Source organism: Myotis myotis, unplaced genomic scaffold (assembly GCF_014108235.1).
Source record: "Myotis myotis isolate mMyoMyo1 unplaced genomic scaffold, mMyoMyo1.p scaffold_m19_p_12, whole genome shotgun sequence".
Taxonomy (NCBI): domain Eukaryota; kingdom Metazoa; phylum Chordata; class Mammalia; order Chiroptera; family Vespertilionidae; genus Myotis; species Myotis myotis.
The window spans coordinates 57,557,936-57,579,971 of NW_023416316.1; the positions used below are offsets into that span (position 1 = coordinate 57,557,936).

Sequence of the window (22,036 nt, forward strand, 5' to 3'; positions counted from 1 at the left end):
TTCTGGCAAGGGAAGAATGATGTAATATTGTATCGGGTAATACTATTTACAGATCATTTTATTTTTCACAAAAATGTGAAACCTTGGTCTAAACCTTGAATTAAATATGGCATAATGTTAGTGTTTTAAAATCTAGATAGTTAGTACATTAATGTCAGTTATACTGCTCTCCATACTTTTTTTAGTGTTTGAAATATTTTTTCTATTTATTTAAGTATGTACTCAATGTCCCAGTAATTATACTTCTAGTTAAAAACATTGAGCCCTAGCCGGTTTGGCTCAGTGGATAGAACATTACCTGCAGACTGAAAGGTCCTGGGTTTGATTGCAGTCAAGGGTACTTGCCCAGGTTGCGGGCTTGATCCCAAGTGGGGGGTGCAGGAGGCAGCCAATCAATAATTCTCTCTCATCATTGATGTTTCTCTCTCTCTCTCCCTCTTCCTTCCTTTCTGAAAGCAATAAAACATATTAAATTTTAAAAAAACACATTGAAGTGATCTTGCATAGAGGCACATATAAGGATGTTCACTACATCAATACTTATAATTATGAAAAAACTGGAAACAACCAAAATATTAGTTGATATAACTGTATAGCTAGAAGTTCTAAGAACTTCCTTTTTTACAAAGCTATTATAATTGGTAGAATATTTTACCTTATACCATACAAAAAATTAAATCCTAAATGGACTGCTGACCTAAATGTGAAGGTTTAAATAATTTAGCTTTCTGAGGGAAACATAGGAGAACATCTTTTTGACTTGATAGTAAGCCAAGGTTTCTTAAACCGATTTTAACAGGATTAGATATAAACTAAAAATTGATGAACTGGACTATATTAAAATAAAAAAAACTTATGTTCAGTGAAAGATAGTACTAAATGAATTAAAAGGCAAGTTTCAGATTAAAAAGAGTATTTGCAGTATATAGGTCCAGCAAAGGACTAGCATCCAGAATATATGAAGACTTCCTGTTAGCACAGGTTTAGGATATCCTTTACTGAGGCTTGCTTATCCCTACTCATTAGAATGACCCTGTGGGGTTCTTTCCTGAATGCCTTTTGCTTTCAACAGAGATTCTCATCTTTAGTTCACAATTTAAATGTCTCCAGTGCTGTGAACTGTTTTTCTAGTTGTTATCTGCCTGCCTTATTTAGCTTCATACTATGCATATGCAACAAAATATTACCCATAGACTCAAAAGAATTCTTATGTAGATTTCTGTAGCTCTTTCTCTTTGTAGCTTCTCCTCTCTGGGTACTGTACTTCACAAATTCTAGCCATTTCAACCTTCCAAAATTCTAATCTCTTTTCTTTTTAAAAATACGTTTTAATTTATGAGAGAGAGAAGGAAAGAGAGAGAGAGAGAGAGAGAGAGAGAGAGAGAGAGAGAGAGAGAAACGTGTGTGAGAGAGAGAGAAACGTGTGAGAGAGAAACATCAACCAGTTGTCTTCTTTATGCACCCTAACCAAGGATGGAACCACAAGCTGGTTATGTGCTCCGACCAGGGGAATTGAACCGGTGACCTTTCTGTGCACAGGACAGTGATCAAACAACTGAGCCATACTGGCCAGGGCTCCAATCTCCTTTCTTTCAACTTATCACAGTGTGGCCCCTTTCTCCCTGCATCATGGTATGAAGATTGTCTCCTGGCAGAAGTATGGGCTGACATTTTAGGGTTCTCTTGTTAATGGAACCCCAATGTTTTCCCTTGGTTCTACCTGCTTTGACGTGCTGGCCCAAAGAAATGCACAAACAGGAGTTTGCAGTATAGAAAGAAAAAAAGTAGTTTAATATTGAATTGGTCAATATGGAGATGGAGAGTTAGTACTCTAACCCAACTCCCCAGTGGCATGTAGATTACATGTTATATGGGCAAAAATCAAGAGACAGTGGGTTGGATTTGTGTAATAGATCATTTCTTCAGGTCTTTGCCAGCATCGCTCTGTCCAGTTGTTAGTGGGGCAAATAGGAAATGCATTTCAAAGATACATGCAGAAGATGATGAGGTATAGTGGCAAGATTTATTAGAGCAAAAACAGTGGACTGCCCCCAGGTTCCTGATGTCTCATCCATGGCCAGGTGGCTCAGCTCACTTTTGCTGCAGAAGAAGTCCAGCCTCTGGGACTGCACCAAAACCAGGAAGAGGCCAGAAGCCAGAACTGCCTTGCCATTAGCCTCACTTCCTATCTCTAGTAGTTCAGCCCAGTCTCTGTTCCCATCTCTCCAGCTTTCGGTACTGTGCATCCTCCTCCTACTTGGCTGCCATACCCAGGCCCCTGTGGCTGCTATGGAGAGAAATGGAGAGTCCCTCGAGCCTTTGTTAAGCTTTGATTATATTACATTGGCCTTAGGAGAGAGTAGGTTTTCTTTCAAACTATCTAATCTCTTTCCTTTTTCTTCCCAAGCTTGTGCTGGGCCTTCCCCCTATCTAATCTCTTTCCTGAATCTTCTGGGGTTCCATGCCCTCATCCTATCTGACCTTTTTTTTCAGGCTAACCTCCTCCCCTTTTTGATTCCTATTTTGGCTTCTACTGTGCATGCCTCAAAGCTCTGTTTGTCATCTGACTTGTACTGCCCATAAACTTAGTGGAAGGCCTCCCCCTGCCCATCTTGACTTCTACTGTGCATATGCCCAGAAAAGGAATTTCCCCCCTGGCTGGTTCCACTCCCCAGCTCCTAGTTTGCAGGACCAGATTGGTTGTTTCCTGGGGAGATTGGAAAGCTGTTCACTCCTCCCTGCTTCTGCATACTCAGGGATTAGTCCCTTTGGCAGAGGATGTGACTGTCCCCTGGGGTGTCTGTGAAGCTGTAGCTTCCTAGTTAATCCCATTAATTAGATGTCTAGCTCCATTCTCTTTTGTTAATACCTAGCTAGCTACCTATGCTAAACAGTCTTATGGGAAAGTAGCCAGGGGGTTATTCCACCTTAGGGCTCAGGAATTGAGACATAATTTAAGATGTTCATTCTAGCCTGCTAGAGGTCTGGACCATGTGACCCTTAGTCATATCCGGGTTTACTCTCTTCTGCTGCCTCAGGAGTTGCTGATTATCTGGGCAAACGTCTGGGTGGGTGGGGGATAATTGCTAGAGCTAGGATTTAAAATTTCATCAGTTATAAGGACCCTCAGTTGCAGTCTTTGTTGATTTTGTATCCCACAGAGATCATAGTTCTTTGCTGCTTATTGTCCAGCATTTAAAAATAGTCATTTCATATAATTTGTCCAGTAAGTAGTAGATTCTGAATTGTGGTCCTCAGACTCAACAGAGTAGTAGAATAATTTGAAACCTCAGATTAGTGGGTTGTTTGTAGATAGGCAGTATTCATCTGGCTCAGGAGTGCCTGGGCACTGACTCTGTCAGCCCTTCCTCCAAATACCCAGTATGATGTGATTTCTTGAAACTTAGTTTGACTTAAGAATAAGTGGCCCCTAGTGTTTATAAATACTTTTTATTAAAAGTAGGGATTGTGTGCGTTCTTCCTAAAAAAGAATAAGCTGTAAGTATAAAATAAAGAAGCAAGAAATAACATTACCCAACAACTGTAGCCCTTTGTTCTGCTGGGTTAGTGATTTGAGAGCCAAGGAAAACTAAATTGAGATGAGCTACATCTTCTTTTTCTTTGGGGGGCCATCTTGCTTCAGTTTGTTCCATGTTCTTAGCTAAACAAAGTAGGAACCTAATCCAAACTCGATTTGATTATATTTTCTGTATTTCTCTTTTTTACCTCTTCTCATTTGAAAATTTTATATTTGTTTTTCATTCTTTAAGTGATTTTTCTTGAAATTATAGCATACACCATTTATTTGACAAAGTCTGAAGTTCATAACTACCTCTATCCTGGTACAACAATGAATGCAAAGATTTTTAAATGCTTTAACTCTGATCCTTTCCACGTTCTTATATTATTTTGTTGTTCAGAACTTCAGTTCTACCTTATTTTATCTCTACCTTCACTTCAATGTTGTCATGATTGCTTTCAATAATAATGTTTGTTTAATTACATGTATACATTTACAAACGTATTTCATCATCATTGCCTATTTTGTTTCATTCATTGCTTTCGAGTTTTTTTTTCTTAAATTATATTTTTAATAGCTCTTTCATCTATGATGCATGAATAGTAATCCTTGGAATGTGGAAAATATTACTTATTTTCCTTCTAGCTTGTCTTGTTTGTGTGAAGTCTGTTGTCATTCCAAAATTCTTTAGTTGTTAATTGATTGTTGTTTGCAATTCAGTGCGTTTTAAAATTGTCTCTTTTTCAGTTTCACTGTTTCTAAGTGTGATTAGTTTTATGTATTCTGTTTGCATTTTTTAATATTTTCTTCATCTGTTTATTCAGACTTTTACTCAGTTCTCAATTTTTAGTTGTAATATTTTCGAATATTATCTCCCCATCCCCAGATCTTCTCAGATATCTCAGAAATTAGGTGTTTTCTGGACTTCTCATTCCAACATACTTTCTGTTGTTACTGTTTTTCTCTTCTTTGTTTCTTTGTGTGGTCTTTGATTTTACCAGTTTTCATTAGCTTTATCTGTGTGCTATTTAACTCATCCACTGAGTTTTAAATTTCAATTGTGTTATTAATAAATTTACTTTATTTAGCATTTCTATATATACAGGTATGTAGATTTATTTTTTATTTGTCTTCTTTTGTTCCATAAATCCCTTTTCTTTTTAATATGCTTGTCACCTCTTTTTCTTTTTTTCAATATTTTAAAAACTCTAATATAAATAATAAATCATTTCTAATTGCTCTATTATATCTGTTTTCTTGTGCGTTTGCCGATTTTAGCAGTGGTGATATGTAGACTGTCATTCATGGCTTTGAATTTATTTATATGGTTATTCTTATCTGTAAACTTGACTTGTTTGAAAATTATTTTTTGTGGTGGTGTTTCTCCTTTCCTTTCTTTCAATTGTGTAAGCCTGTCTGTATTAGATGATTGTGAACTCTCCAGTGTACATTGGCCATAAATCTGTTTTTACATTATTATTGATTTGTCAGGTCTCTGCAAATATATATATGACCCAAATTTGAGACTTAAGATTCTGATATCATATAGTTCACTCTGTCCTGCCCTCACACTGGAACAGGAAGCCTCTTTTCAATAGAACTCTAACCAGACAAGCTCTGGTATTCAGGATTTTATTCAGCAATATTTTGTCTTCCAGCTTTCTATAGTTAGCCCATGTTTATCTATCAGTCATGAAGGGCCTTGTGCATAAGCTTCCATCCCCACTGAGGTCTCAAGGTCTGAGGCTTCCATGGGCAGTACTTGATCCAGCTCTCTCATGATGGAACGTCAATTCCATTTTACTGGTAAGGGTTCTTTATCTTAGCATCTAGAGATTTACTATCTTTGCTTTAAGAGGCATAAATTAACATTTTTATAATGTTATACATAGCATACTGAGTGTTGGAAGTGGTCAGATAACTCAATATATGATTTTAAAAAATCATATAGTCTATTTTTTAAGTATTTAACATTTTTAAAAATTTCAGGTCCTCATTAAATACTATTTTAATTGTTAAAATTTGTTAATGTTAATATATTTTTGCTTTTATTTTACTTCAGTTTAGTTCATATATTTTTAAATAGCCTGCTGCCTTTATTTGTTTGTTACATTATTCACTTAAATAATTACTTATGTTAATTTTCATAGGATGAATCTTCAGGAAGAATTGGATAAACTTAAAGTGCATATGTCTATTGACAAAGCAACAATACAAGAATTGAATACATGGATAGCAGAGAAAAAAGAAGGTAAATTTTTTTGTGAGAATAAATACTTAATGTAGGCATTTTAAAATTTCTAGTTCATGATGTTTTATTTCCAATTTCGTCTAAGAATCTTACATTTTCCCCCTTTTCCCATGGCTTTACTGGTTGGTGTCTCATTAACATCACTTCTCATTAGAAAATGAAATAGAACACCTAAAAGTCAGTAAGCTTTTAATTTATTAAAAGTTCAAGTAAGATGTTTTATAAGGAGAAAACATAATTTGTTTTTATTAGTCATTGCTAAAGTTTTATTTTATGTTTTGTTTAAAGTTTTATAGATAATATAGAGTTACTCTACTCAATATCATTATTTTTGTTTGACATACTTTTTTTTGGAAATTGTTTAGTTCTTTTGTCTAGAATCAAAATTTTAGAGTTGGAATGAAACTGGGGTATCTGCAATTCTGTAACCAGCCTGCCTAATAGCCTAAATGTGTTTTGTAAGAAGGAATGTATCCTTTCCAATGCAAATTTATTCCTTTGTTAAAATCAAGATAACTATATTTATTAAAGACTTCAATCCATGTTTTAGTACCTTATTAGAAAAAAAGTAAATAAGGTTGATTTTACAAAATTTCTTCTTATTTAAGCTTGTTACAGCTTAATTGTTATCAGTATATGTTTTAGGGTTGACAGTGTATACTCACTAATTTATACTTAATAATTAAATTTTCATGTACCATTATCAGGCTATTGCACCAATTATTGTTGTTCCAATTGCTCTCACCAGTGACTTGTCAGGCTTAATATTTGAACCCCTTTATTTCACACCATTGATTTATATCATATTTCAAGCTTACTTTTTCACTGATTTCTGAAACATTGGTTTTCCCCTGTTTTACCTTCTACTTTTCTTTCCTGTATCTTTTCAGTCTTCTACTAGAACTTATTTATATTTTTTCCCTTAACTATTGGTGTTCTCTAATACTTTAACTTTGATTTACTTCCTAAAAATAATACCTCTGTTGTTTTTGGAAAAATTACACATTTTTTTAAAAAAAATTATACATATTTAAAAGCATTCAAGCAAAGAGAAAGTATAAAAAGAAAAAAAAGACAAAGAAAAAAACTAATTCACAAACACTTAAAAATCAGAATTTCAGTATTAAATAACTAGAGGCCCAGTACACAAATTTGGGCATGGGTAGGGTCCGGGCCACCACCCTGATGGGGACCCAGATCAGGCTGGTTAGCTGCTGCAGTGCACATCATAGCCATTAGTCATTCTGGTCGTTCTGGTTGTTCTGTTGTTCTGGTCGCTGGGTTTTAGATATAGAGATTATCAAATCAAAAAATCTCTTCATACTAATATAGAAATAAGTTTAGATAGAGAAATTACATAAAATGAATCATAATATATGCTCTTTTTAAGAAAAGATATTTGCATATATTTTATTTTGGATCAATCAAATAAAAGTAAAGGAACTGTTATTGAACTTTAGATAAATCTTTGAAAAACATGTAATAAAACACTTGAATATGGAAAATACATTATTTAAAACTAGAGGCCCAGTGCACAGATTCGTGCACTGGTGGGGTTCCTCAGCCTGGCCTGTATTCTCTCGCATTCTGGGACCCCTCAGGGGATGTCAGATGGCCTGTTTTGGCCTGATCCCCACAGGCCAGGCCAAATGTTACTTCAAATGAAATGGATTAAATGTTCCAATCAAGAGACATGCAGGGACTGAATGGATAATATAAAAAGACCCTTACATATGCTGTCTGCAAGAGACTCATTTCAGATCAAAAGACATGCACAGATTGAAAGGAATTGGAAAAATATATTTCATTGGTCTCTGCTAACTCTGGGCAGTTAGTAACAGAATTGAATTGAATTAAAATGTAGGATATTGCAATACATTTCTTTAACATTTCTTGCAATACCAGTTTGGTAGTGATCAACTCCTTTAGCTATTTTTTGGCTGGGAAGCTCTTTAATCTGTCCTTCAATTCAAAATTATAGCCTTGTTGGATAGAGTAGTCTTGGTTTTAGGTCAGGGGTGGGCAAACTTTTTGACTCGAGGGCCACAATGGGTTCTTAAACTGGACCGGAGGGCCAGAACAAAAGCATGGATGGAGTGTTTGTGTGAACTAATATAAATTCAAAGTAAACATCATTACATAAAAGGGTATGGTCTTTTTTTTTTTTTTTTAGTTTTATTCATTTCAAACGGGCCGTAGTTTGCCCACGGCTGTTTTAGGTGCTTCCTTTATATCACTTCGAATATTTCGTGCCAATTTCTTCTGGCCTGCAAAGTTTCTACTGAGAATTTATCGGACAGTCTTATGGGAGTTCCCTTGTAGGTAACTAACATTTTTTTCTCTTGCTGTTTTTAAGATTCTCTCTTTATCTTTAACCTTTGACATTTTAATTACAATGTGTTTTTGTGTGGGATCATCTTTTATAGGATTCTCTGAGCTTCCTGAATTTATATGTCTATTTCTTTCACCAGGCTAGGGAAGTTTTCCATCATTATTTTTTCAAATAGGCTTTCAAACCCTTGGTCTCTCTTTTCTCTTCTGGTACCCCATGGTGTGAATGTTAGTACACTTGAAGTTGTCCCAGCAGGTACTGTCCTCATTTTTTTGGATTCTTCTTTTCTTTTGCTGGTCTGATTGGATGTTTTTTGCTTCCTTACTTCCATATCACAGATTTGATTTTCTGCTTCATCTACTATTGATTCCCGGTAATGTATTCTTCATTTCATTTATTGTATTCTTGATTTCTGACTGGTTCTTTTTTATGTTTTCTATGTTCATTTTATGTTTTCTATCTTTTTGTTGAAGTCCTTACTTAGTTTCTCTATACTTCCACTAAGTTGAATATTAAAGCATCTTTGTAACCAGTGATTTGAATTCTGCATCTGGTAGATTGCCTGTCTCTATTTTATTTAGTTCTTTGTCTGGAATTTTGTCCTGTTCTTTTTTCTTTTTTTTTTTAAATATATTTTATTGATTTTTTACAGAGAGGAAGGGAAGAGGGATAGAGAGTTAGAAACATCGATGAGTGAGAAACATCGATCAGCTGCCTCCTGCACACCCCCTACTGGGGATGTGCCCGCAACCAAGGTACATGCCCTTGACTGGAATCGAACCTGGGACCCTTCAGTCCGCAGGCCGACGCTCTATCCACTGAGCCAAACCAGTTAGGGCGGCCTGTTCTTTATTTGGGACATGCTTCTTTGTCTCCTCACTTTGGCTGCCTCCCTGTATTTGTTGCTATGTACTGAGTAGAGCTGTTATGTCTCTCAGCCTTGGTAGAGTGGCCTTATGTAGTAGGTGTTCTGAAGGGCCTCCTTGGTAACCTGAGCTGAGTGTTCCAGTTGTGCCCCTTGAGTGGGCTGTGTACATCTTCCTGTTGTAGTTAGCCTTGATTGCTGTTGACACATCAATAGGAGGGATTTACCCCAATCTGGTGGACTATGAGGACACTCTTGACTATAGTGGAGGAGCTGCTTTGCAGGGGTCAACCCCACAGAGAAGGACTCGCTTCAGTGGGGCTCTGGTGCCTGATGAGTTTTCCCCTTGAGTGTGTCGCTTGTGGAAGTAGTTGTGGAAGTACTTTGATGTGATCTGAAACTAATCACCAGGTTCACTAGGCTCTGAGGCCTTTAAGGAGGTGCAGGTAAATGTCAGCTGCCACCTGTGCCCTGCCTGGGGAAAGGCAGCATGAGCTACAGAGCTATCTGCAGAGGGCTGCTACTTGGGCTAAGCTTGCAAAGGCCAACCTGTGTATCAAAGATGGTTGCCACTAATGCTGCTCCTAGGACCACTTAGCATGAGGTATGGGGCGTGTCAAGGCCAGATGTTGCTTGTTTGGGGCTTGTGAACCTTCCAGAAATTTTAGGACAGTTGCAGTATGAGCCAAGACAGGCCAGTTATATGGAAAAGCCACTGGAAACAGCCTGGGTGGGCCTGGCATGAAGGTTGGGGAGGAGACAGGTATTTCAGGAAATCACCAGGGCAGAGTGAACAATGTTAGCCTGGTTGTTGGAAACTCAGATATAGTGCTCTTTAGCCAGCTCTGTGGGGAGAGGGCTTAGAGAGGAACAATCGCCTCTGCCAGCACTTCTGTCTGGGAGAAAGCTGCCCCTTCAGCTGTTTCCCCAAAGCCAGACAGCTCAGTTCCTGGAACCCAGTATATCCCTGGTACCTTTCGAGCTGCTGCCCCAGCGCTGGAGCTCAGAGCAGTGAGTCCCAGTATGTCTGTACGTGGGTGCTTTAAGAGCAATCCCTTGCACTCAGCCACAATCCCCTCTGATTTCACAGCCAGAAGTTATGGGGACTTCTCTTCCTGGCACTGGAACCCTGGTATGGGGGGGTTTGGTGTGGGCTCTGACACCTTGCTCATTGGGAGAACCTCTGCAGCTGAGATATCCCTCCTCATTTTTAATCACCACACAGGGTGTGGGACCAGCCCATTCTGAGTCTCTGAGCCCCTCCTATGAGTCTCGATGTAGCTTCTTCTTTATATATTTAGTTTAGGACTTCTGTGTAGCTAGACTTGAGGCAGTTCTGAATGATGGTTGGTCTGTAGTTTAGTTGTAATTTTATGTGGTTGTAGGAGGATGCAAGTAACACATTTACCACCATCTTGACCAGATCAATTTAAATTAATTTTTAATGTAATCCAAAAGAATTAAGAGAAAAGAAAAAAAAACACATAGAAGCTAGAATAAAATAAATTTAAACAACTCTGAATAAGCAAATCTAAAAGTTAAAAACAAAGAAAGTGGAGCAAGATGGATCTCCTTAAAAATTCTTTTCAATCAGAATGTGTTTTTATAGTAGTAATAATAAAAGGAAAACATATAGAATGAAATTTTAAAAATAAGTCTCCAGTAAGGTGATTTCCACTGTAGGAGAAAGAATTGAAGTATATATTTCTAACTACTCCTCTTTGTTCATTTTCCAAATCATGAGATTCTTGACAGGAAAAAGAATCAAGGGGCAAAGTGTTGGTTTCTTGCTTATCTCCATGCCTTGGGCTTAGCTACTTGAGTATCCTATCTAATAAAAGAGAAACATGGTAATTAGCCATACCTCCGCTACCCTTCCCATTGGCTAATCAGGGTGATATGCAAATTAACTGCCAGCCAAGATGGCGGCCGGCAGCCAGGCAGCTTGAAACTAACATGAGGCTTACTTGCTTCAGTGACAGAGGAATCCAACGTTCCCCGCCTGCCTTGCCGGCCTCTGAGCCTGCAGTTTGAACATTGTAACAAATATAGAAGCTAAACAAAACCCCAGAAACCTGCTTTCAGTGAGCCGGGATCTCAGAGCTGGAGTTGATACAGAGTTTCGATTATAGAACCTAAACAAACCAGATACCTACTTTCAGCAGCTGACGCCTCAGAGCTGGAGCCAAGCCTCAGAGCTAAAGCTGGCCCAGAATAAAAAAATAAAAAAAAATAAAAAAGGAGTGGTTGGGAGCTTCAGTCCCAGCCTGAAAACAGCCCTCAGCCCCTCACCCAGACTGGCCAGGCACCCCAGTGGGGACCCCCACCATGAAGGGTGTGTGACCAGCTCTAAACAGCCATCATCCCCTCATCCAGGCTGGCCAGGCACCCCAGTGGGGACCCCCACCCTGAAGGGTGTGTGACCAGCTACAAACAGCCCTCAGCCCCTCACCCAGGCTGGCCAGGCACCCCAGTGGGGACCCCCACCCTGATCCAGGACACCCTTCAGGGAAAACCAGCCAGCCCCACCCATGCACCAGGCCTCTGTCCTATATAGTAAAAGGGTAATATGCCTCCCAGCACCAGGATCAGTGGAGCCGCGAGGCCTCCTGGCACCAGGATCAGTGTGACAGGGGGCAGCGTCCAAACCCCCTGATCGCCTTTCGGCTCTGTGTGTGACGGGGTGGGGCCACAACCTCCCTATCCGCCCTGCTCTGTTCGTGACAGGGGAAGGCGCCCCAACCCCTGATCAGCCCTGCTCTGTGCCTGATAGGGGGGAGCTCCCCAACCCCCTGATCGCCCTGCGGCTCTGTGTGTGACAGGGTGCGGCGCCCCAACTCCCCCCCCCACAGGCCCTGCTCTGTGTGTGACGGGGTAGAGCCACAACCTCCCCATCGGCCCTGCCCTGAGTGTAACAGTGGCGACATCCCAACCCCCTGATCGGCCCTGCTCTGTGGGTGATAGAGGGCGATGCCCCAACTGCCCCCCACGGGCCCTGCTCTGTGTGTGACGGGTAGAGCCATAACCTCCCCATCAGCCCTGCCCTGAGTGTGACAGGCTGTGGCACCCCAACCCCCTGATCCGCCCTGCTCTGTGTGTGACGGGTAGAGCCATAACCTCCCCATCAGCCCTGCCCTGAGTGTGACAGGCTGTGGCACCCCAACCCCCTGATCCGCCCTGCTCTGTGTGTGTGACGGGGCGGTGCCCCAACTCCCCTATCGGCCCTACTCTGTGATTGACAGGGGGGAGCTCCCCAACCCCCTGATTGACCCTGATCTGTGCGTGACAGGGGGAGCTCCCTAACCCCCTGATGGGCCCTGCTCTGTGCATGACAGCGGGGAGCTCCCCAACACCCTGATCGACCCTGTTCTGTGCGTGACAGGGTATGGAGCCCCAACTCCCCTGATGGGCCCTGCTCTGTGAGTGACAGGGGACAGCGCCCCAAACCCCCTGATTGGCCCTGCTCTGTGCATGACAGCGGTGGTGCCGCAACCTCCCCATCGACCCTGCCTTGAGTGTGACAGGGGGCAGTGCCCCAACCCCCCAATCAGCCCTACCGTGAGCGTGACTGAGGGTGGCATCGCAACCTCCCGATCCGCCCTGCTCTGTGCATGACAGGGGCGGCGCCCCAACTCCCCAATCGGCCCTGCTCTGAGCCCGACCAGGGGCTGCACCTAGGGATTGGGCCTGCCCTCTGCCACCCGGGAGCAGGCCTAAGCCAGCAGGTCGTTATCTCCCGAGGTGTCCCAGACTGCAAGAGGGCACAGGCCGGGCTGAGGGAGCCCCCCTTCCCCTCGAGTGCACAAATTTTTGTGCACCGGGCCTCTAGTTCTTTATAAAACCTATGAATGCGAGAAATAAACTTTTTAGCAGAGAACAATAAGTGAACACGGTCAGCCAGACCACCAGTGGGCTTGCTCATACCGAGGAGCATATAGGAGCAACCAAATTTATTTTTAAGTCAATCATCAGCCTTGATTTTAATGGAGTTATTTAATCATTGTGAGTACTCTATGTTCTTTGAGTATGGAACTATTTTCTTTATATTCTTGAGAGTAAATATCACACTTAGAACTTTAGCAGATATTTAAATGACTAGAACAGATGAATAGTATTTGCATATTATTTTTATATTCCTGAAAGAGTGTTGTAAATGAATTCAGCACCATGGTGTTAGGGGACTAGAAAAAGAAACTTGGGAACTAATAGATTATTATCAAGGTAAAGGTACATATTCCCCAGATGAAAAATTCTACCTATTCTAGCTTTTATTTTCCTTAGGATAGTGTTCTATTTATTTCATAAGTACTGAAGTTTTAATTGGATATGTCATGTTTCAAAGACAAAAGAAATGCCTAATTCACTCTAACAAACTTGTTAGTCACTGTTTATACCAAGAGGATTTCTACTCTATAGAGAATAATATTGTTTTCTTTTTCCTTTGTTGATAAATCAAAGTTTTACACTGACCTGCAGCAGCCATGCAGACTTTAAAGCAAAATCATTTCAGTCTAACACAGATATGTATATCCTTTTAGTTTTATATATTCTTTTTCTGTCCCCTTTTTTATTCTTTATGAAATATTTCATCCCAAAAATAGTTCAGTAAGAAAATATTAGTTAAAGTTGTTATAGTCATTTATCATATAACAAAAATTTATTGATAGGTTTTAATGCATTTCAATTTTAATAATATTAACTGAAGTTTTATGATTTTTATTAAAGTTACCATGTTACTTATGTATTTTTGTTGATTGAAAAGGTTTCACAGTCAAATGCATAGTGAGTATAGGAATGATTTCTAGAAATAACTTAGTCGAATACCTGGATTTTTATTTGTTACAAAGTCATAGTTTTTCTGTAAATGTGATATTTATAATTTACTCTGCCCAATGCATGATCTTTTACTTGGAAAAAAGGGGGTGATAGAGTATGTTACAGTTTTAGTACACCCTAATTCTGTTACTATTTGCTTTGTTCAACAATCACTCTGATCCTCCTGGCAGGGAACAAGATCCAGAGAACAAAACAGTAGTGACTTGTGTAGATAAAAAGACCATGAATTCCGCTTTTAAGGCAAAGGGGGAATAGTCTACAATAGAATAAAAATCGGAATAAAAGTATAGCATTGTTAACCTGCAGATCTGTTGTACCTTTGAAAATCTTATACTGCAAAAAAAAAAAAAAAAGACACTAGAAAGATACATAATTATGTTACTGAAAATCTTAAGATCAGCATTTATTTATTGGCCATATACTTGACAATGAACTAGACTATTCCTAATTGAAAAACTGTAGAACTCTTTTCCTTAAAATTACAGGACAGTGTTTTAGTAGTGAATAAGGTGCCATAATGTATTATTTATTCTCTACCAGAACAACTCTTTAGACATGGTGAAGATGATGGGGTCAAGAAGAGTACTCCAGAGAAGAATGGGAAAGAAATGTCAGAGCAGACATTACAGAAGGTAGTCTAATCTTTAAGATATTGAACTGAGCAAGTTAAATCTGAATTTTAACATAAAGGATTATATTTTAAAATGTGGGTGCATGAACTTAAACCTAGTGTGAATCCTTAATTTAAATTCATAATTCAAAATTATTGACTTGCCAAAATGGGGTAAAAAAAATCAATGTTAGTGAAATAAATGTGTAAACACTTATGCTTCTTTTGACATAGATTAAAAATATTTGTGAAGGTGAAATGAGAATGACAACAATAGAAATTATAAAAATTTTCACTATGTGTTTATTAGTTATAACTGAGCAGTTTTACTTTAAAATGGGACTATGAGACTCTGTTATTCACTTCAGCAAGCATAGAGACTTACAATATTTGTACTAAAAATATGAGACACTTAGCTTCAGCACAGTAAAATGATAATATATTTATAAACTTGGAAATATAATGACTCAGCTCATTTTGGATGAAAATTTATATCCATATCATTTAGTATAGTTATTCCTATTTTAATAGAACCATCTGTGTAAATAAACCCTGTAGTTACTTTACATAGTACCTATCATTAATAGTAAAATCTTATTTAAACATCTTAACATTTATCTTTACAGTTTTACACTTAATTTATATGTTTGTGTATAAATACATTTTTATCAAGTTAAATTAAGTGGGATTGGTTACATTTTAGCAGTTTTATTATTGTTACAAAGAAAATGTTCTTTGTTCTTTAAATAGGTTTATTCTTCTAACTGATTGTCACTTGGCTACATAATACTTAGGTAAAACTGACATATCAACAAAAATATTAATGTGGCTACCTACATTTCTTACATCTGTGAATTGACTTGTAGGAAACCTAGTGATTTACAGCAGATGATGGATTTATTATATTGTACTTCTAATACTTGCCATACAATTAGGTAACAAAGGCTGTAATTTCACTATTACTGAATGACCATTACTAGGTTAACATAATAATAAAGAACAGGAAGTGCTCACATTTATTTAGCTTAAGGTAAAATGAATAATTGAAATAATGTATACACTACCAGTTAGAATGCTATACACTTTATCCTAGCTTACCTTCTTTCTTTCAAAACAGCATTTTTTGTTTTCCAGGTTTTGTATAATTTTTATCTCTATGGATATATAATATTATGCTACTATTTACTGCTTTGGGGTAGAAACCCTAAAGTAATCCATAATTTCATTCCAACTATTATAAATAACTACTAATGTTGTGATTTCAGAAATCTATTTAAATACTAAAATGCCACCGCGCCCGGCTAGCTCAGTCGGTAGAGCATGAGACCCTTAAATACTAAAATGCCAACAGGAATTATTTTCGTTGGACCATATGTCAAATTAACATACGAATTTGTCACTTTTTTCTATATTAACCTAATGCAATTGTCTAAGTCATGATTTATCCCCTTTTAGTTGAGTTACCTTATTTTAAAAGGATGTACTTTGTGGGTGGTCTCAAATTATTTCAAACTGAAATCAATTAAAGCCCAACAAACTCAGGAAGAGTGTTTTTGTTTGTTTTGTTTTATTTTTCTTTTAACTCCCTCTTTTCTTCTTAGAGATTCAGATAGAAAAAAACTGCTTCAGGAAGGGATCCCTAGCATAATCACCTGAGCATATTCACTTTAGCACATATGAATTATGATAGTCAGGAGGGAACCATGCAAATATCTGTTCACTAAATTTCCCTCTGTCCCATTTTTTCTGAGTGCCTATCAATAATTTTTTTGTCACTGTCTCAGCTACCTATGAGTTTGCCTATTTCTCCTTTGAAATATCAAGCTCCCTCCCTTTCTCCTTTGTCCAAAATGACACATATACCTCATTTTGCCACATCTTCATAATTTTCACACATATGAATTCCGCATGCACACGTATTAAAATTTTATTTTCTCCTGTTGATATGTGTCTGTTAGTTTGATTATTAGCCCAGCTAGAAGCACTTAGAAAGTGGGAGGAAAATTATTTTTTAATGCCCCACAAACCATATGAAACTTATTCAAAATGGATTTAAAAGATTGTAACAACATGAAAACAATATTTGTGGGCAATAGAAATGAAACTATAACTAGATTATTTTAAAATAATATATGAACATCACACACTGTTATGGAATGAATTGTGTCTCTACCCTCCCTACCCCCCACATCTTTATGTCAAAGTCCTAATTCCTAGTATCTCAGAATATGTCTGAATTTGGAGATGGGGGTCTTCAATGAGTTAAGTCAAAAGGAGGTTATTAGGATTTAAACTACCCAGTCTGTAGTACTTTGTCATGGCACTCCTAGTAAGTATATAATACATACACATTACAAAGTGATGTGTTTTATTTGTTTTGAAAGGAGCCATCTTTTTGGTAAATTTTAAAAATTTTTCAGTATTGGAGGAAAAGTATGGAGTTGGTTGATTTATAGCACACAAACCAAATGCCTTTTAACAATTCCTCAGACTTCCATTCTCAAAAATTATTGAAATTTTCCTTTTCCATTTTTGGAGGTTTTAAAATAAGTTGAAGAACAATTTTTGAGAGTATACCTTGAATAACATAAGCATGCTATGGACTTTCCCCTTCAAAGTCTTTGGAAGTAGTTTCTTGTGTTTTGTTATTTGGCCTCCATTTTAAATGTAAATACAAATAAATTTGGCCAGTTCTTGTGATTAGACATTGATTCATATTAGAGAGTCAACACACTTTAAACATAATAGACTTTGACAGACATTTTTCCATCAGTATATAAAATTTTTATGAGTTGTACTCACACTTAAATGGATTTTAGTTAAAAGAAAAAAATCATGCTAATCTTCAGAATTGCAACCTCAAATTTAAGATGTTTATTTGTTACACTATATTTTAATCAAAAGTATAAAGTTGGTTTAATGCCTAATTCAGCAATATTCGGTATAAATAATTTTATTTCAGCTCAAGTAATTTTCTAAAATAACTGTAAGAATGAATAATTGAGATAATGACAATGATGATGATGTGTTAAGCTATAAAACTTACTGTCTGCCAAAACTTGTGGTATATGGTCATACAATAACTAGTGGTCCAATGCACAAATTTGTACACCAGTAGGGTCCCTGACTCCAGTTCTTTGTTCATTTTCCATATATAGGGTGGGACAAAAGCATGGAAAATAATGCAATAGTTAATAATAATATAAGAATAAACTCTGTTTCACATACAACTATAAATTGTATAGTTGACCCACCCCATATATCTGTAACTCTTCTTCCCCTATATGGTTTGTATAACAGTGGGAGGGGCAACAATCCTGAATTTGAAATCCAGATTAAACTAGGAAATATTTACCTTTATGTGGTACTTCACTTTTCAGAGCCTCCATTTCCTCTTCTGGGAAGTTGGTTCTCTTTATCTCACATGGTGAGATAATCAGAAGAGGTCTTTTATAAATGATAATTACTTTCCAAACAATAGTGATTATTTTTCAAGATTTAAATTGAAATCAACTCCTCATTGGAACTCATTGCTTAGAATTAATTCCTCTTTCTTTTTACTCAAACTTATGGCACTTAGATCCTATCCTTTATTAGGTTTATTTATGCAAGTGTCTTTCCAAATAGTTTTTGAAATTTTTTAATGTCAGGATGTTGTCATTTTTGTGTCCTTCAATGAACATTGTCTATTGAAATAAATGAAAAAATTTGATTCATATGCAGCCTTTAAATAATTGTACTTTAAAGTTATCAGGCTTTTTTTTTTTGTAAAATGTTCTTTTATGTGTAAACTAAGGGCCTTAGACTATGAAAATTATATTTTTATAATTTAGCAATAAGCATCTTTCATAATTATTTCATAAATAGGCCAGCAGTTTTTCATATGATTGGTAAATATTGAAGAATGTTATTTTATTAATAAAGTTTCTCTATATGCCTGTTTTGTATAAATTGTTTTGTTCTGAAAAAAATTTTATTCACAATGAGTAGATTATATTGCTAAAGCACTTAGGATCTCAGAAAACTCAGCTAAGTTTATTAGCACACATTTTTGTGTCACTTTGTATAAAATTGTAACTTCTTTTACCATCTGTCCTTTGTATTATTACATTTTAGACTGTATTACATTTTAGAATGTACCTGAGAAATTAAGTAGTTTGGATTTATATTGTCCTTGTGCTTAATGTAATTTTATTTACTTACCTAAGACATGGTAATAGAATACAATAGATTATGGGTTTTGACTTTGAAACGAATAAATTAAACTCTTCTGTTTAGGTCATTGAGTTGGAAAATCGGCTAAAATCTTTTGAGAAAAGGTCGGGAAAATTAAAAGAAGGGAATAAAAAATTGATAAAAGAAAATGATTTCCTGAAATCCCTCTTAAAACAGCAGCAAGAAGAGGCAGAGACCAGAGAAAAAGAGCTAGAACAACTACAAAAAGGGAGTAAAGATGTAGTAAAAAACAAAGCTGAACTTCAAGTAAAAATCAGTGAGCTCGAGAGAGAAGTCACTTCCCTAAGGAGACAAGTGGCAGAAACTAATGTGTTGAAAAATAAAAAAGAAGAGCCGATGAATTCAATGGAGAAATTGCAGCACTCAGTAGACGAAGCTAAATCTGAGATGGACACCACAGAAGTAAGATCTGGGCAATATGATTGTAAAACAACCACTACCAAGGTTAAATATAAAGCCCCCAAGAAGAAGTGCTCTGTGGGTCGTTACCACACTGTTCTCAATCACTCCATCAAGGTTATGAGCAATGTGTTTGAGAACCTCAGCAAGGACAAGGACTGGGAGGATGTGAGTGAAAGCAGGTAAGACTCTCATTAGCTTAGCTCTGTGGTGGGGACACTGTGCATATGTAAAGCACCAGCAAATGGAGATTGAATTTAAACTACTGTCGATTTGGTATTCAGAAAAAATACTGTCAGATCCTTTGAAATATCTTGGGAGGTCTTGTTCTGAGCTTATTGACTAAAATTTGCATGCAAAATTAGCCACAACTGCATGAGTATTTGAATAGGTGCCAGGAAACCCAAAAGAAGGCAATGCTTGATTTCTTCCAGTGATGCTATTTTCATGCAGTCATGAGGCTTGAAATTGACAGTTTGGCAGGTTGATTTAATTTGCTGGCCCTTTGCATATTCACACTGACAGCTAAGGATTCCCAGGCAAGCCTACTAAGTCGGTTTAGTTATCTTGTGACATGCCAACCTGGGAGGAGAAACATTTTCCCCCTTAATTTAGTTAGATAAATTTTGAATGACCCATTTCAGCTTGTTACCAGATGTCTACAAGCTGTTTAACATCCTTTAAATTAAGAACCATCTTCACTAATTATTTCATGTATGTATTATGCAAAGTCATTGTACTAACTTTAATTGAATGATGGTTAAAATTTAGTTCTTTAAAGTTATAGCTCTGCAGATTCCTAGTCTTAAATTATACAACTCCTAGTGAGTAGCAACAGGAGAATACTAAAAATCTATAATAATTTCCCTTATCTTTGGCTATACATTCATATGTGCACTTGAAGCACAACAGTAACCACAAAGATAAATGGATAATAGACACCTCTTTGAGAAGTTAATGTTGTCAGAATTGTTAATAGACAAATTAAACAATTTTCCATAATTCTGATTCCAGATGAAATGGGGTCCTCTTCCCCACTGGCTGTTGCTGGGGGTGAAGTTCTTATGATATCCAGAGAAAAAGAATTTTCTGAAACTCATATGGGAGAACGAGTGATTTTTAATTAATTAATTCCATAGGCTTCTAAAGTCCCATTTCCCTTCCTTTGTCCAGTCATAGAAGTATAGTTGGGGTTTCAGTTAAGCTAAAATCAAAGCCAGCATCCAGAGTTTCCTTTCCAGTTTAGCATCAGACCAGTTGCAATCTGTTGGTCCATTATGTATGGGGTCCATATGGCCATGGGTGAATGGAGGGAAGCAGGAACAAAAGAGCCCCATAAGGCCAGAGTCATACAAGGCCCAAGTGTGACTGACAGCAGGCACCTTCCCTGGTCATCCCAGCTTTACTGGGCATGCGTCAATCATCCCTTTGTTGGACCCCTGCAGAATGTAAAGTTGTAGCTTTCTGATGAAACTGTCTGAATGACATGCTTGTAATATCTGGCCTTTGCTCCTTTCTTGTTATTAATAACTAGCTAATTACAATGGTATCAATTTTGTCTTGTTTTATAATGGCATATATTTCCTTTTATTTTCCTAAGTATTTTTTTAAAATCCTGAATACTGGTATGTTTTAGATTTAGGATTGGGGGAGGAGGGGGATACAAAAAATATAACTTTATTTCTACTTTCTAAGTTCTTCTATCTGGGCTAACAATCAAATTAATATAGACAGATTAAAAGGAGAAAATATCCAAGATTTATTACTATGGTTGTACACGCGGGACATATCATAAGATATGAGACCTAAAAAGCATTGAACAAGTGAAGCTTATGTGCTATTTTGGACAAAGGAGAAGTGGGGCAGGGGTCTGTGATTCCAAAGGAAGTAGATGATTAACAGGTAGGAGAAAGAACAAACATATGGTCAACAAATTCTTGCTGGGCCATCCAGAAATAGTGGAACACAGAAGGAAACAGACTTTGCTAGATTTCTTCCTGTCTGTCACATATGTGCTAATTCATATGTTCTAAGGTGAATATGCTAAGGTGAATATGCTACGATTCTCTTCCTGAAGCAGGTTTTTCTATCTGAATTCCTTTAGGCATAACGGTGGAGGATCACAGGTTCTTTCTGAATCTTGTTTCTTAATAACCAGCTTAAAATCATTATCACAAAAGTCACATTTAGGGATGACAAAACTTTGGTCCCCTCAGGATGTCTCTAGGTAGTTTTCTTAAGCATAGACATAGAACTGAAACTTATCTTAAAATGTAGTTCTCAAACTTGTGTGCATATTAGAATCACTTGGGGATCTCATAAAAATTCCAAAAGCTCATATCACACCCCAGTACAATTCATTCTAACTTTTGGAGTGGGATACAAGCTTCAGTATGTTTGAAACTCTCTAGCCCAGTGGTCAGCAAACTCATTAGTCAACAGAGCCAAATATTAACAGTACAACGATTGAAATTTCTTTTGAGAGCCAAATTTTTTAAACTTAAACTATATAGGTAGGTGCATTGTTATTAACTTAATTAGGGTACTCCTAAGGCTTAGGAAGAGCCACACTCAAGGGGCCAAAGAGCCACATGTGGCTCGCGAGCCACAGTTTGCCGACCATGGCAGCCGATTCCAATATGCAGAGAAGTTTTGAAACCACTCTTTTAAAATGATCATTGGGTCAAGCCCTTTGTCATCAGGCAGGTTATGAAAGTACGGAAGAAGGACCAAATCTGCATTTCTATTCTTTGTGACCTCTTCTAAGGTTTTCCCCCCTGTTCTCAAAAAGCAGTTAGAGAAAAAATACCATTTATTTTAAAACCCACTAAACACTTATTTATGTCTTCAAGGAAATTCTAGTTTCAGCTACGAATTATATCTTATCCAGTTGGTACTACCACACTCTTCATAATATTGCAGTCTACTTTACTCATGTGTGAGTATGTATGTATGAATAGGTATATGAAAGTTACATAATACACTCA

The 22,036-nt window shown here is 37.4% G+C and overlaps 1 protein-coding gene across 13 annotated transcripts in view; it reads left to right on the forward strand.

Annotated features, from left to right (window-relative positions):
• CNTLN (centlein) overlaps window positions 1-22,036 on the forward strand; it is a 262,113-nt gene that overhangs the window by 163,625 nt on the left and 76,452 nt on the right. For all 13 annotated transcript variants that reach the window (XR_004971322.1, XM_036331217.1, XM_036331215.1 and 10 more), the window contains 3 exons: window positions 5,671-5,771; window positions 14,345-14,436; window positions 18,693-19,231. Coding sequence is in view for 12 of the 13 variants with exons in the window: in XM_036331217.1 (XP_036187110.1) it covers window positions 5,671-5,771; window positions 14,345-14,436; window positions 18,693-19,231 (732 nt within the window). In the remaining variant the exon portion in view is untranslated. The remainder of the gene's footprint in view (window positions 1-5,670; window positions 5,772-14,344; window positions 14,437-18,692; window positions 19,232-22,036) is intronic.